This window comes from Zootoca vivipara, chromosome 1, assembly GCF_965207765.1.
Source record: "Zootoca vivipara chromosome 1, rZooViv2.hap1.1, whole genome shotgun sequence".
In the NCBI taxonomy this organism is placed as follows: Eukaryota; Metazoa; Chordata; class Lepidosauria; order Squamata; family Lacertidae; genus Zootoca; species Zootoca vivipara.
The window spans coordinates 8,768,811-8,785,282 of NC_142582.1; the positions used below are offsets into that span (position 1 = coordinate 8,768,811).

The window sequence follows — 16,472 nt, forward strand, 5'->3', positions numbered from 1 at the left end:
TTATTTTATTTTTTCATTTACTGGGAGCCGCCCAGGGTGGCTGGGGCAACCTAGTCAGATTGGTAGATGATGATGATGTTCTAGAATTTTATCAGCCACTTATGCCAAGGATTCTTGCTGTTTTAGCAACTCGACAGGTACTAGTCAGTAAGCACTACAGAATTTTCTTCATGCCATCAGCATCCAATGAATATATATACAGTGGTACCTCTGTTTATGAACACAATTGGTTCCGGAAGTCTGTTCATAAACTGAAGCGTTCATAAACTGAAGCGAACTTTCCCATTGAAAGTAATGGAAAGTGGATTAATCTGTTCCAGACGGTCCACGGAGTACTTCAACTGAAGCGTTCATAAACTGAAGCAAACTTTCCCATTGAAAGTAATGGAAAGTGGATTAATCCGTTCCAGATGGGTCCACGGAGTACTCAACCTGAAGTGTATTTAACCCGAAGCATGGGTGTAATTGGTTCCGGAAGTCTATTCATAAACTGAAGTGTTCATAAACTGAAGCGAACTTTCTCATTGAAAGTAATGGAAAGTGAATTAATCCGTTCCAGATGGAACGGATTAATCCGTTCCAGATGGTCCGCGGCGTTCATAAACTGAAAATTCGTAAACCGAGGTGTTCATAAACTGAGGTTCCACTGTATTCCTATGTACTATGTTTCCACAATCATGTAGAATTGTGGAAAACATCCTCAGATTCTGGTATTGGCTGTGTAATTCAGCTTCTTAAGAATGCCATCTTTAATTTTAGTTTACATCAGTAATTTCCACTTCTTATGGTCTCAGATAGGCTTTGTGAGCAGCATGCTGAGATTTCAGAAGCTAGGGCATTTGCTAACTTAAGAAACCAGTGCCTTGCACATGGCTCTCATGCTTTCTTCTAAAACAACAGAAATAGTGGAAAAAATTGTGTATACTGTAAGAGAAATTACAGAAAATATGTCCAATTGGCACAGTATTGTTATTAAAATATTATAGCATTTTATTTAGTTATTTAAAGCATTAATCAATTATTACAAGGCGGTTTAAAAAAAAAAACCTAAAGCAAGTACACATGTAAAGTAGCACACAGGCCTGAATGCCTAGAAGACAACAAAGTTGGTGCTAAGTGCCCCTCCCTAGGAACAGTTTATCACAGCTGTGGCATCAATATAAAAAAGGGAAAAAAGCCCTCTCTTTTGTTGTTTCATCTGTAAAAGATATGGAGTTTGGAATAATGCATTAGTCAATGACGTTAGCAAGTTGACAGGCTGATAAGAATAGGAGATTCTTCTTATTCTTCCAAGTCTGTTTTTATCAGTGTGCGCAAACCCAGAAGATGGCAAATGCACCCCCAGAACTGAAGAAACAGTTGCCTACCTCTCATCCAAGATAATTACCAATCTAAAAATGTATACGCACATACCCAGTCTCAAAGCGGAGGGCGTCACTTCAATCTCTCCTCTGATTGGCTGAAATGCAGCCAGCTGGGCAGCTACATCCGTCTCGAAAGCATCGGGGCTGTTTCCATTCGTCAAGCTAGCACTGGGGTCCTCAGAGTTGGAGACTGACTCTTGCTCGTCGTACACAGCAATCAACTGCAAAACGAAATATTACTTTATGAAACTTTTGTAACGAGAAGGTGCTCCCCTCATGCATACACAACTCATTACAACTTGGATCCAAAGAACTCTATGTGCATGGTGACATGATGATTTTCTAACCTAGCAGCTCAAAAGCATGTCAGAGTGCAAGTAGATAAATACGTACCGCTCCGGTGGGAAGCTAAACGGCATTTCCGTGCGCTGCTCTGGTTTCGCCAGAAGCGGCTTAGTCATGCTGGCCACATGACACGGAAAAACTGGCTGCGGACAAATGCCGGCTCCCTTGGCCGGTAAAGCGAGATGAGCGCCATTTACCTTCCCGTCGGAGCGGTACCGATTTATCTACTTGGACTTTGACGTGCTTTTGAACTGCTAGGTTGGCAGGAGCTGGGACCGAGCAACAGGAGCTCACACCATCATGGGGATTCGAACCACCGACCTTCCGATTGGCAAGCCCAAGAAGCTCAGTGGTTTAGACCACAACGCCACCCGCGTCCCTATTATTTGTTTTACACATTGTTTAATTGCAGTTTTAATGCAAATATTATCTCCCACCCTAGAACCTTTTGCTGTAACCCAGATAGAAAAAAAAAAGTATTAAACAAGCATCTGGGAAAGGCACAGATTAGTCGCCCCTGTATTTTAAAACATAAAAACTGGCCCCTTGAACTAAGCCTCAAAATGAACCGGCGAGAAGTGCAGATAAAAAGCTGTCCTATATCTCAAGGTATATTGTAAAACAGAGAAAAATATGTGAAGAACAAATGTAAAGGGTTCACCTTACGGTACCCAAAAGGTAAACAGAAAGAATCATTCTACAAATAAATAGTTCTGAACAGGTAGGAGGAATCTATAAGCAGGCCACCAAAGCATAATCAATGTTGTTCTGGTGTTTTGTTTTGTTTTGTTTTGTTTAACAGGGCATGAACACAGAGTGAAGGCGACAAGAATGGGAACATATTCACATTTGAGGCAAAATAACAAAGGTATGTGGGGAAAACAAATTGGGGGGTGGGAGAGGAAGCTTCTAGAAATGACAGTGGGAGCCCATACAGACGGTAAAGATAATAATCGTATAGCACTTTGATACAATGGATGGTGGATAACTGAGGGAATTGAGGTGGCTAACACCCAGAAAGCAGAATATAAAAAAGGGGGGCAGGGAAATGTCAAAGGCACAGAGGAAAGGTCATCGAAGGCAAGCACATGTGTAAACAGAGTAGACTGGGGAAGGATTGTAAATGAAATCAGATTTATTACAGAAAAGAAAATAAAAGTGGAGGGGGGCTGAAGAGGTCACTGTTCATCAAGCTGAAATAAGAAACAGCTATGTAGAAACTGCCATCTGAAAAGAACTGGACCACACAATATGTTATTTGTGTGTTAAGAAATAGAGTACCTTCTAAATAAAAAAAATCATCATATCTACGCATGCTGCATTGGGAGAAAACAAATACAGCAAAATAGAGAAGATGGCCCAGATAATATTCTGTTAAAAAAAATAAAATTATGGAGAACAAAGAAGACTACAAGTAGTAGAAATAGCAGCTGGTTTTTTTTATTGCATGGTGGTGCAGCGATAGACAAAAGTACTATATCTAAAGCAGCAATGGTCAATGATAATGAAACTAAACGGTCAACAATGCAGCCTAATATATATTGGTATTATGAAGCAGGTGTTTTACTCTCAATGGCTTATAAAAAGATTAAGGTAACCCTGACCGTTATAGAAGAAAGTAAATACTTTGGACCCGTGTAAGAATTAGCAGTGACAATTAGAAAGAAAGAAAAAAAACTTTGGCTCTTAAAAATAAAACAACCAAACAGGGATGTTCTCCCATGATAATTCCTGCCACAGCTTTGCCAAGTTTGATTTATATTGGGATATTAGTGGGAAAGAGCACTGTGTCTTCAATTCAATATTACAATACAGTGGTACCTCAGTTTATGAACACAATTGGTTCCGGAAGTCTGTTCATAAACTGAAGCGTTCATAAACTGAAGCGAACTTTCCCACTAAAAGTAATGGAAAGTGGATTAATCCGTTCCAGATGGGTCCACGGCATTCGTAAACCGAAAATTCGTAAACCGAGGTGTTCATAAACAGAGGTTCCACTGTAGTGTATGTTGGTGAGAACTTCCAGAAATGCTTTATTATTTGATCATGGAACAGCTGTCAGGCTGTCTGTTTTTCTTCTTATATATTTTTTGTAATAGCTTTTGCTTATACATAAATAAAATGTTTTTTAAAAAAACAACAACAGCAGGGAAAGTTGCAAGAAACATAATAATGCAATAGACACCTGCCGGAGGATATGGGATCAATAGAAACCTTAAGAGAACATGGGGAATTTCCACAATAGCATCCATCATGGAAGATGGAAACTGTTTTTAGCAAGCACCGAAAAGAGCACAGTGCAAGGGACCTGCCTGATATCAATAGGCAGGATGTTCCGAACTGTGGGTGCTTCCACACCAAAATATTGATTTCTTCCAAATGCAGAATGGATATTATGTAGCACCTGTAATTCCCCTTATCAAAGCGGCTGAGTGGGCAGATATGAAGGTAAGGTGACCTGGCTGGTAAACTGGTCCCAAGTTGTTAAGGGATTTATATACCAACAGTAAAACCTTGAACATAGCACAGTAGCAAATAGGCAACCAGAGAATCAGTAGACCATCCGAATATTCTGACTGAATAGTCTTCAAAACTACTCCCCACAAATGCTCCAAACTAAAAGTCAACGGATAAATTCAAGTAGCGCATCTTTTAGATGGTAACATGGGTAGCTACATGTAAGAGGGTGCTTCATGTTTGAATGTTCTTCATGGAAAAATAACTCCCCACACATAGAAAACTAACATGCAAGAGCCGAGTTCAGCCTAGTCATCTCCTTGGTATGCTATTTTTCTATATGATGTGAGGTTGCCCAATCCCCAAATGGGGGGGGGGGTTATGAAATAATGTTATCCCCAACGTGAGGGAAAGCACTTCCATGATTATGCTGAGTGTAAAAACTGACCCCCCCCAAAGCAAATATTTGGACGTTTGAAAGACTTAGGTCTGTTGTTTTATCAAAACCTGTACTTGGCCCTATCAAACCACCTTAGGGAAACAAGGGCCAGTTCAAACATGATCTTCGTGGTTGTTGCAATAATGGTTTTCCAGTGCTGAGAATCCACACACATGGAATTGTGTTTGAACTTCTTCCTATTTGCAAGGTCAGTTCTGTACAGCATTAGCACCAAGGTCTCTCTGAAAGGCACATACTGTACTGCAACCATCCACACACAGGATTTCAAATGTTGATCCCCGCACAGGGAAAAACCTTTAGGTGACAAGCATAGAACTGACAAATACATTTGGGCTCTTCTTTAGTCTAGATTTAGTGCGAACTCAAGTGAAGTGCAATGAGAGAACATTCAAAAACTACTACAGTGGTACTTCTGGTTGCGGGCGGGATCCATTCTGGAGGTCCGGTCGGATACCGAGGTTTCCGCAACCTAAGGACCGCTTCTGCGCATGCGGCAAAACCCGGTAAAATACTTCCAGGTTTGCCGCGTGCGCATCCCGAAGTTTACATAACCAGAGGGTTACATAAATGGAGGTTTGACTGTTAATAGCAAATAACCTAAGGAGACATGGCTTAGCTGCAGGCAAGTGAACTAAGTGTCCTAACAGCTTCCCCAGAATCATGGAAGTGATAATGTAGTTTAATATAATTTGCGAACTTATCATTATGCTACAGTAGCATCTCTTGGCTAACTTGGAATTGCTAATTTAAAAGAATTACAACTCGTGTAAAGAAATTAAAATGAATTTCAAGATAGTGAAGATTTACCAACTGTATTTATTCAAGGCGCAGCAGAAGGAGCATATTTAATGCAGGGGTTCTTTCACTTCCATTCTTTGAAACAAGAATTCATCACAGACAAACACACTCAGAACTACGTGGTGCCGGTTTTGTGCATGCCACTTTTAGCAAATGCAGCAGGAGCTTAGGTGGGAATCCCAAAACAACCATTTCCTAACACCGTGTCTCCAATGATGTTCATCACCACACGCCAGAGAACAACTTTTAAGTGTTTACCAGCAGTGCCTTCCCTGCTCCCACCTGGGCCAGTTATTAGGGGCTTGTAGAAATGACATGGAAAATATAGCCTCTAGGAAAAGGGGTCAAAGGTGGCTATTGTTGTCTGGATCATATTTAACCCAATTTTTTCCCCTAAACAAAAGAAGTACACAAGTTTTGATACCAAAAGCCTCTATGTCCCTACACAGTGTAAAATCTATGTAATCACAAGGGAAACACTACTGTTAAGTGGTAGATTTCCTCCCCCCCCACTTGCCTCATTATGTTCCACCCCCCCCCCAAACACACATATTCCACTGGTTGTAGCCTAGGATCTCATATTCAGAGACTGTAAAAAACATGGCTGAGAATGGTCAATGCCTGTTAGCAAGGGCATCACAATTCAATGCCAGACCAAGTTAATATGGGGTTAGACCAAAGGTTTCATTTCCCAAACTCTTAACCCTGTTTAATAAACGTGTCTCTCACATGCTCTCCATCTCCGACACAAAATGACTTTCTTTTCCTTTCCTTTTCTATTTTTCAATTTTCCATGTCAACCACTGCGTAGAGGAGGGGGTCGGCAAACCAAGGCCCCTGGGCCGGATCAGGCCCGCCTGGGTCCTGGATCTGGCCCGTGCCGCGAAGCCGGAACCCGCCACGAAGCCAGAGAGCAGAGCAAACGAGCTCACAATGCCTACCCACGAGAAGCAGAAGGCGGAGGCAGTAGCTGCTGGGAAGGTAATCTGCTGGGAAGGTAAGGCTGGGGCTGGGGTGGGGCTGGGGGTGGGGAGGAGGACTACTTGCCCCCCTCGCCTATTCTTCCAGCTCCCCCCCCCCGTGCCGCTTCTCCGGCCCACCACAAGGTCTGAGGGACAGTGGACCGGCCCACGGCTAAAAAAATTTGCCAGCCCCTGGCGTAGAGTCATGTCTGCAATGGTGCCAAGGCTAGCCTGGATAAGCTTTAAAACCAGGGCTTCCAACTGGTTTGCAAACTAGGTTTAAACATATGACCTGTGTGCATGCAGACATAACCTTACTGCATGGGCTAGTGCTAAAAAGTAAGGGAGGGTGATTTGCATGGGGAGGAGGGAGCCCATTGCCCAATAGTTTGCCCCCACTCTTTCTCACTAAGAGAACAGAAAATATTCTATATTCACCCGTTGGAAGGAACAAGGCCTAAAATGGTTTTCTGGGTTATTACGTTGTTAAACAGTAGGATGCAAGAAAGTGGGAGGGGGACCTTTCTGTGTACCGTGGCTTTCGTGCCTCCCACTGCACCCCCTCAAAAGTAGTTTCTGCAGGTGGAAAGACCTTCTGGAATGGCACAGGTCTGCAACGGGAGGGCAGACCTGGAAGAAATTGGGTGTGTGTGTGTGTGTTGCAAGGGGGAATCCCTGGATCCCAGTTACTTCAGCTAAATTAAAACGGAATGCAATGTTTACATGCGCAAATTTAACTCTCTTCGGATGTTTGTATAAGCCAAGAAGAGAAAGGTAGGAGTGCTGTTTCATTACATTTAAAATACTTCTGTAACATCTCATTCTCTTTGTCACTTTGAAGATCTATGTCACAATGATACACTAGGCTTAGGAAAAAAACAGAGCAAAAAGACAAATATTTAAGGAAATCCATTTGCCCAGGGCAAGGAAACAATGTGGAATAAGGAACTGGGTGGAAAAATAAGGAAAGAAAGAAGCAAGGGGGGGGTGAAATTTAACGGCTCAAAAGAAATTGACATTTTTGGGTCTCCTACTCATTTATAATTTGGTTGTAGAAAGGGTGTCAGCTCACGTTCACAAAGACATATTTTAGTAGCATCCACATGCATGATAATTAGGGCGGTAACATTCTGCCCCCCTTCAAATAAAGCATGCATACTTTTGGCAGGTCTCTTGCCATCCAATTTAAGTTCTGCGTGGTGTTTATTTTTATTTAACATCACCACCCTGCCACTCCTCATAAAAAGAGCTAAAGGCAAACAGCAACATCAAACTGCAAAGCAACAATGTAAAACATCAGTTGCAAAACATCATTAACGCACATTAACAAATGCAGCTGTAGAAAAGAAACACCAAGAGCAGCAGCGAGCGTTGTTATTCCAAATAAGCAGGCTGTTAAAAGCTATACAACTCGAACAATCACCTGCAAGCCACAGAAGATACCCAATTACGACCAACAGGTGTAGTGCAACTGCTTTAGGACAAAGTGCACAGGTGTACCAGAGTTGCCTTTTTAAGTTTTCCCCTGGCAATCCAAAGCACCTTTTTTGAGGCACACCAAGCATCACCTGTCACAACATCCTTAGCCTGTAAAATTGTGGTAGTGGCTGGGCTGAGTTTTTCACTGACTGGAAGAGACATAATCCATTGCAACTCCCATCATTCCTGACGACTGGCCATGCTAGCTGGGGCTAATGGACAGTTCTAGGAACATAATAATAATAATAATAATAATAATAATAATAATAATAATAATAATAATAATTTATACCCCGCCCATCTGGCTGGGTTTACCCAGCCACTCTGGGCGGCTTCCAACAGAAAAATGAAATAAAACAACCCATTAAACATTAAAAGCCTCCCTAAACAGTGCTGCCTTCAGATGTCTTCTAAAAATCTGGTAGCTGTTGTTCTCTTTGACACCTGATGGGAGGGTGTTCCACAGGGTGGGTGCCACTACCGAAAAGGCCATCTGCCTGGTTCCCTGTAACTTGGCTTCGCGCAACGAGGGAACCACCAGAAGGCCCTCGGTACTGAACCTCAGTGTCCGGGCAGAACGATGGGGGTGGAGACACTCCTTCAGGTATACTGGACCGAGGCCATTTAGGGCTTTAAAGGTCAGCACCAACACTTTGAACTGTGCTCGGAAACGTACTGGGAGCCAATGTAGATCTTTCAACATTACTACAATAGACTGCAGGCTTAACATGAGTCAACAGTGTGAAACAGTAGCAACAAAAAAAGAGCTAGTGCTATTCTAGGCTGCATCAACAGAAGACTAGTGTCCAGGTTGAAGGACGTAATAAAACAAAGGTAAAGGACCCCTGACAGTTAAGTCCAGTCGCGAACAACTCTGGGGTTGCACCGCTCATTTCGCTTTACTGGCCAAGGGAGCTGACGTTTGTCCGCAGACAGTTTTTCCCATTGAGTTTACATTTGTCACGTCTATTAGTTCGCCTTCTGCTATCAAAATCTCCTCCTATTCAGTATTCATGAAAATAATTGCCCACGTGGCAATTTAATCAAGTTTAAGGAGAACATTTTGGATGCCCCAAGAGTCTCTTGGTTAAATGAAATTTCGCTGTATTTACTCACAGGTGAAATAAATGCAGCATAAGCGTAAGAAGGTAAACAGAATGCATGCATGCACACACACACACACACACGCACACACACACACACAGCCTTAAGGACCAGAGGAAATCTTAATATACGCCTTGAGAAACAAATATTTAAAAATAACAAAGTTGTGGATTCCTGGATAAAAACAGTACTATTCAGCTTTAGGAGTGCAGCCCAGTGGGCTAGCCATCAAATCATAGGATTGTGGGGAGTTGGAAGGGGCGATGGTGCTCATACCCCCCTCTGGCACATGTGCCATAGGTTCACCACCACTGGGATGGGGCAAGACAGATTTTAAGGAACACTATTGAGCACTCTGAATCAGATTGAAACTTGTATCAAGCTTCTGCGAAGAGGCAAGGAGACTATAAATGGTCAGTTGAGACAAGTACCAGTAAGTCATAAAAGCAAAAAAAGCATGTCAGTCTCATGTACAACCCTAAACCCTCAACATGAAAATGGTGAAGAATATACACGGCATGGAAGATTTAACCAAGCTCTGCGAAACTACTAAATGTAATTAAAACACTGAAGTTTCAGCATTTCAGCAAATTGGGGTGGGGGGTGGGGATTAGCACCTTTAAGTGGAGAGAGAGGGAAACAGTTGTGTTTTAAAGCATTTATATAATTGTAACTGAAGGCAATTAGTTTGTATCAATTGTATACGATTTCAAACATTTTGTAAGCACTTGATTTTCCTTTTATAAATGTGGAACCAGATTAGCACTTTCAATTAGGTTAGAGAGGTAAGATTCTTCTTAATCTCTTCCTGAGTATGCTAAAAACAACGACAACAACACATGACTACACTAATTTAGTATTACTTAAGTGGAGCCAAAGAGATACTTCTTTTCCTTCCCCAATCTCTGAAGCTTGGAGAGGGAGGAAAGATGCTGTCAATGAGGGGGGGAAACCCACAACTGAAACCTACATGCAATTAAATTCATCAGTTTTCAAGTACTGCCAGGTTAAGAATCATTTAAAGAAATAAATATATTCTTTTTTTATTTTTTTAACAACATATTAGATAATTGAAGAGGGTGCATTGGAAGACGGAATGCACAAGTCTTGCCATATTTCTAGAGTTTCTCCAGTGAAAAGACTGATTGATCTATTCAGCCCCGTGAAGACCACTACTGTAAGCAAGGTATTATTCAAAACCATGCCAGGAACCCCATGTCTTTTTCTGATGCAGATGTACTACAGCTCCTATTATCTCTTGCTACTGACCATGCTGACCGATGGGAGTTATAGACCAACATCTCTAGAAGACCACAGGTTTCCTATCACTTTTAGTTTTTAATTGTAACTTGGAACAAGACATAAAATCCCTGTTTTTATTAAGTGATCAAATGCTCCCCCCACTTTTTATTTTTGCTTTTTTCAAAGACAACAAATAAAAACTGCTTGCACATCTTAAACATGCAATGAACTGCTTAAAGACAACATTTCCTCATATTCGTAACCTGCTTTTCTATTAAAAATAGTGAAAGCAGTCCACAACTCGATAAAGCTCATAAAAATCGCACTAATAATAATAATAATATTTATTAATAATAATAATAATAATAATAATACCCCTCCCATCTGGCTGGGTTTCCCCAGCCACTCTGGGCGGCTTCCAACTTGATTAAAGATTAAAAGCCTCACTGAACAGGGCTGCCTTCAGATGTCTTCTCAAAACCTGATAGCTGTTTTTCTCTTTGACATCTGATGGGAGGGTGTTCCACAGGGCGGGTGCCACTACCGAGAAGGCCCTCTGCCTGGTTCCCTGCAACTTGGCTTCTCGCAACGAGGGAACTGCCAGAAGGCCCTCGGCGCTGGACCTCAGTGTCCGGGCAGAATGATGGGGGTAGAGACGCTCCTTCAGGTATACTGGACCGAGGCCATTTAGAGCTTTAAAGGTCAGCACCAACACTTTTAATTGTGCTCGGAAACATACTGGGAGGCAATGTAGATCTTTCAAGACCGGTGTTATGTGGTCTCGGCGGCCGCTCCAAATAATTAAAATAACAGGAATCTTAAAGGCAGCCAGACCAAGCCAGCAAACAATCTCAGAAGGATAACTCTTACTCACTCCGTAGTTTCAACACAGTTTAAAACATATTCCCAAAAGGTTTCCTGGAATAAATGCATCTTCACTGTCCACTGAACAGAGGGAAAGAGGGAGCCAGCTCCTTTGGGTCCCTCAATTTGGCAATCATCTAGCAAATTACATCTACCTTTCAAGCTGCTGTATATTTTTGTTGCAGGCCTCCAGTGTGTATATCACACTGGGACCACTACAGAAAATGGCGAATTCATGTTCTTGTATGTGCTCTGAAAGATTTGGGTTTGCTCCTTTCAAGTTTACTTTCCCACACAGTTAAAAGCAACACATGTCACATTACAGTGGGACCTTGGTTCTCAAACACCTTGGGACTCAAACAACTTGGAACCCAAACACTGCCAACCTGGAAGTAAGTGTTCCGGTTTGCGAACTTTTTTCAGAAGCCGAATGTGCTCTGTTTGTAGTGTTACACTGACAGTTTGAGTGCCACACTTCTGTTTGGAGTGTTACGCTGAGGTCTGTCTGTTTTTGCTATTTATTTTGCGTTTTTGTGGCTCTCCTTTTCTTTTCTTTTTTTGGTGACTGTGTGGAACCCAGTTCAGGTACTGATTGATTGTGTGGCTGCAGTACATTGTTCATCGCTTTCATTTTATGGATCAATGGTCTCGTTAGATAGTAAAATTCATGTCAAATTGCTGTTTTGGGGATTGTTATTAAAGTCTGGAACGGATTAACCCATTTTGCATTACTTTCTATGGGAAAGCGTGCCTTGGTTTTGGAATACTTTGGTTTTGCAACAGACTTCCGGAACAGACGAAGTTTCAGAACCAAGGTACCACTGTATTCTAGCTCTCGGGTCTACCAAGGGAGGTTGTAGCAAAGCAGCTTGTTTATGCAAACCAAACAGCAAAGCATCATGTGCTCTATATACAAATCTTGCATCAATTCGTTGGGCTACAGCAGGAAGGAGTATTTGGAGAAAATTGCATCCTTTCTTCCTCCAACAGGAGCATCAAGGAGGTAGAGTTCTGTTCACTGGACTTCTACATTCAATCCCTCAATTTATTTTCTCAAGAATCAATTGTTTTCAATATGCTGCTTCATATTATTTGTTGCAATATTTCATTTCATTTCTACTTTGTGATGAGAAGCTGCATAACTTGAAATACAACGTTCAAGGCTGTGCATCTATGAGAAAATAAGATGCATGGGATTTGCTTCTAGTGTAACATGTACATATATTACAGTGTGGCTACTCTTTCAAACCTTTGTGCGCAAGCATGCATTCAACTGCTAAGATTTTAACATTTGAGATTTATTCTTATACAAGCTGGGGGATGAAACAAAGAGAACCTTATCAGGCTGAAATAAATACACCAAAAGGCCATTTCTCTTTTTGTGCTTGGCAAGATTCATGTTCAACATTATTCGTAGACCCATTTCATTCTTTTCAGCTATAAACAAGACTCTCCTGAGTTTTGAATAAGAAATGCCCTTATTTCTTCCATTTGTCCAAACATGACGCACAACAAGGAAGACTACAAACTTCAATTGAATTTTAGCTCTATTTCTGAACCTGCAGAATACCAACAGGAAAGACTAAAAGAAAAAGACTTCTCCGTTTTTCGAATTAAGATGATATTATGTAGAACCGTAACCATCTTTTTAAACAAGTCATAGAATCGTAGAATTGGAGAGTTGCAAGGGACCCCAGTTATCATCTAGTCCAACCCCCTGCAATGCAGGAATCTCAGCTAAAGCATCCATGACAAATGGCCATCCAAGATCTGCTTAAAAACCTCCAAGAAAGGAGAGTCCACAACCTCCTGAGGGAGACTGTTGCACTGTTGAACAGCTCTTTACTGTCAAAAAGTTTTTCCATATGTCTAGTAACAGGTAGGTAGCCATGTTGGTCTGCCATATCTGAAGAAGTGTGCATGCACACAAAAGCTCATACCAATGACAAACTGAGTTGGTCTCTAAGGTGCTACTGGAAGGAATCCCCCCCCATATGTTTAGTCGGAATCTCCTTTCTTGCAACTTGAAGCCATTGGTTCGAGTAATACCCTCCAGAGCAGGAGAAACCATGACAGCCCTTTAGATACTTGAAGATGGCTAGCATATCTCCTCTCAGTCTCCTCTTTTCCAGGCTAACCATGCCCAGCTCCTTCAAGCACTCCTCGTAAGGCTTAGATTCCAGGCCCTTGAGCATCCTGAGTTGCCCTCCTATGCACATGTTCCAGCTTGTCAACATCCTTCTGAAATTGTGGTGCCCAGAACTGGACACAGTATTCCAAGTGTGGTCCAACCAAAGCAGAATAGAGTGGTACTATGACTTCCCTTGATCTGGACACTATGCTTCTGTTAATGCAACCTAGAATAGTGTTAGCATTAATCACATGTATATATCAAGCTGGCCCAGGGGTTAAGAGCTTAAATAATGAAATGAAATAAGATCAGAAATAACATGACAACAACAACAACAACAACAACAACAACAACAACAACAACAACAACAACAACTGTATTGTGCAAACCAGGCAAGCATTAAGCCAAACTATATCTTAGCAGGTCTGCCTGAACAGGTACTGCTCACAAGCACTTTGCTTCCCTATGCAGAACGAGTTCTACTTTTTCAACATTACCATTAGAGGGTGCACGTTAAGAGGAGCTAAGTACCAGTACGTTTAGGGGAAATGCAATCCATGCAGAAGAAACCTTTAAAAACGTGCATGATTTAAAGTAGTTCATATTCATTTCCCTCTACAGCCAAAAAAAAAAAAAAACACAAAAAAAATTGTTTCAAAAATGTGATTAAAATCCCAGAGAGATTTCTATTTCTTTCTGTAGCGAGAAACAGAAAGAAAAGTATCCTTAGTCAATCTGAGAATGTATTTTATGCAAACCGTCTCTCAAAAATATTTCCTGGGAAACTTTCCTTCAGGAATACAGCAGATACGGGTCATCCATAATATATACTATATTGAAACTGCACATAGGGGGAAATAGAGATAAGAATAGATAGAATCAAAATTATATGTAGTCTAATAATGGAAATTATAGAAAGTAGTGCAAGTAACATGTAAATAATAAGAGAAGCAACATGTTATTGTTTGGAAGTGGATTTTAAATTATAAGGGGAATATTCTTATATATCTGTTGATTAAGGTCTAAATTATTGTTTATTGATTTATTTGTATATAAGATCTGGGCGGATTTGTTATAATTGGATATTTTCTTTTTTGATTTCTGTATATTATATATTGGCCGATTTATTTTGATTTAACTTTAATTTCTTTTCTGTATTTGTTTTTAAAAATAAAAATTAAATAAAGTTTTTTTATCAAAAAATAATAATATTGAAACTGCTACAGCGTACCGATATTTAGGGAATTTTTAATATTAGTGCAGAGCAATCTCCTGAACGCATGCGATGTTGAAAGAAAGCTGCAAAACTATTCAAAAAGTGAAAAAATAATTTCCATTTAAGTTGTCAAATATGTACAGATCCTCTTTTTGGAGCAAAATCACATTACCAGCCCACTCACAAGACGCCCGGCAGTAAATATAGGCATATTACATTTCAACAATTGCACACACATCTAAAACTGAGAAGAAAAGTTAATTCTTTCATGTTTTGACCACACAGAAAGAATCCCTCTCGTCGACAATGGAGCGCTAATGAACCAGCACTGATTGCTGTTTCCATTTTTTTAAAAGAGGTATTCACAAATCTGATAAATAAAACGCAGCGGAGCTTGGGTAAAGATCACCAGTTGAACCTCACTTATCTATTGCACATCTGCCACACCGCATTATTTTACTGTTCAAGCGTCAATTTTGCATTTCAATGCAGCAGCAGCAGCAACGCCATCAGATTAATGCCCAAGACATTTCAGCTGTGTGGCACATAAGTGAGTGGACGCACAGGAATATTATGCACGGTCTGCATCATTGACACTAAGCAAAGGAAATGTGATTAGTACCAAATTGCATGTGACAGGGGAATCGGAAAGCTGTCAAACACAATGACATGGATTCAGTATTTAGAAGGTAGAATGGGGAAAATAAAGGGAGCTGGCCAACCTGGCACAGAGACAGCAATAACACACAGCCGCTATGATAAATTAATTCATTTACTTATGAAAAATTAGAGGCTTCCACACGCAACTCTCATTTATAATCCTGTCAATCAGGCTAAGTAAATAAAAAGCCCATAAGATTCAACATACTGCACATGAGCAAGGGAGGAATATGGGTTTTTTTTGCATTTAATTTTAGACTAATTTAAAAATAAAAAACACCAACTCACTATATTGGGCCTTTTTAATATAGTTACTAATGCAAAGATATATCATTTTTAAAAAATTTATTTTGCTGAATAGCACTAGTTCTATTTTTATAACCAGAAGATTGTGGAAATTAAACACCTGGTATCCATATACAGCGGAACCTCAGGTTGCGGACGTAATCCATGACAGAGGGACGCCCGCAACCCGCAGCATTCGTAACCTGCAATGCTGCATCTGCGCGCACGCGTGTGACGCAATTTGGTGCTTCTGCGCATCCCGGAAGTAACCCTTTCCGGTACTTCCAGGCTGCTCATTTACTTGGGGTGGTGGTGTTCCTATTCCAGTGTGTTAAAACTCCAACTTTTGACCACTGGTCTGTTGCCTTGGACATCATACCAAAATTTTCCATTTCAGTTGCTAAAAACCCTCTTCCTTTTTCATTTACTGGATGTCAATTGACAAAACTGAAAGTTAGCTTAACCAACGTGTGTGTGTGTGTGTGTGTGCGTGTGTGTGCGTGCGTGCACGCGCGTCCATGCGCGCACACATGCATGTGCTCTTCTCAAATGAGAAATAACCTTCTTTGTTTAACACACATATATGGCAATGAGACTTGGTCTGAGGCATAGCAAATCTAATCATTGCCTTAGAGAGCAGAAATAGCTGAGAAAGAAACATTTAAGACAGGCATCCCCAAACTCTGCCCTCCAGATGTTTTGGGACTACAATCCCCATCATCCCTGAGACCACTGGTCCTGTTAGCTAGGGATGATGGGAGTTGTAGTCCCAAAACATCTGGAGGGCCGAATTTGGGGATGCCTGATTTACGATGATGAAACCAGTTATCATTCAATGCTTATTTTTTTCATAGGAGAGTTCCTTTTCACTTTACAATCATATTCAGTACTATTATTCCTCTATAATTATCTCTATGTTAAGAGCATTTTAGAACCAGCATTATGTAAGTTTTGTTGTATTTTACTATTGAAAGTGTCCTTTGACACGCCCTAAGACTACTAATTGTTCCTAGCCCTTTAAGAAATGGGGCTCCATTTGGTATACAAGCCAAGAATAAGAAACACCCTTTAGCAGTCTGAATAATGGAGACATACCATCACAACC

General features: G+C 40.9%; 1 protein-coding gene across 1 annotated transcript in view; it reads right to left on the reverse strand.

The window, feature by feature from the left end:
- Positions 1-16,472, reverse strand: part of PARD3B (par-3 family cell polarity regulator beta) — a 538,536-nt gene that overhangs the window by 422,222 nt on the left and 99,842 nt on the right. Inside the window, exon 3 of the mRNA XM_060281957.2 lies at positions 1,414-1,585. Coding sequence (XP_060137940.2) covers positions 1,414-1,585 — 172 coding nt within the window. The remainder of the gene's footprint in view (positions 1-1,413; positions 1,586-16,472) is intronic.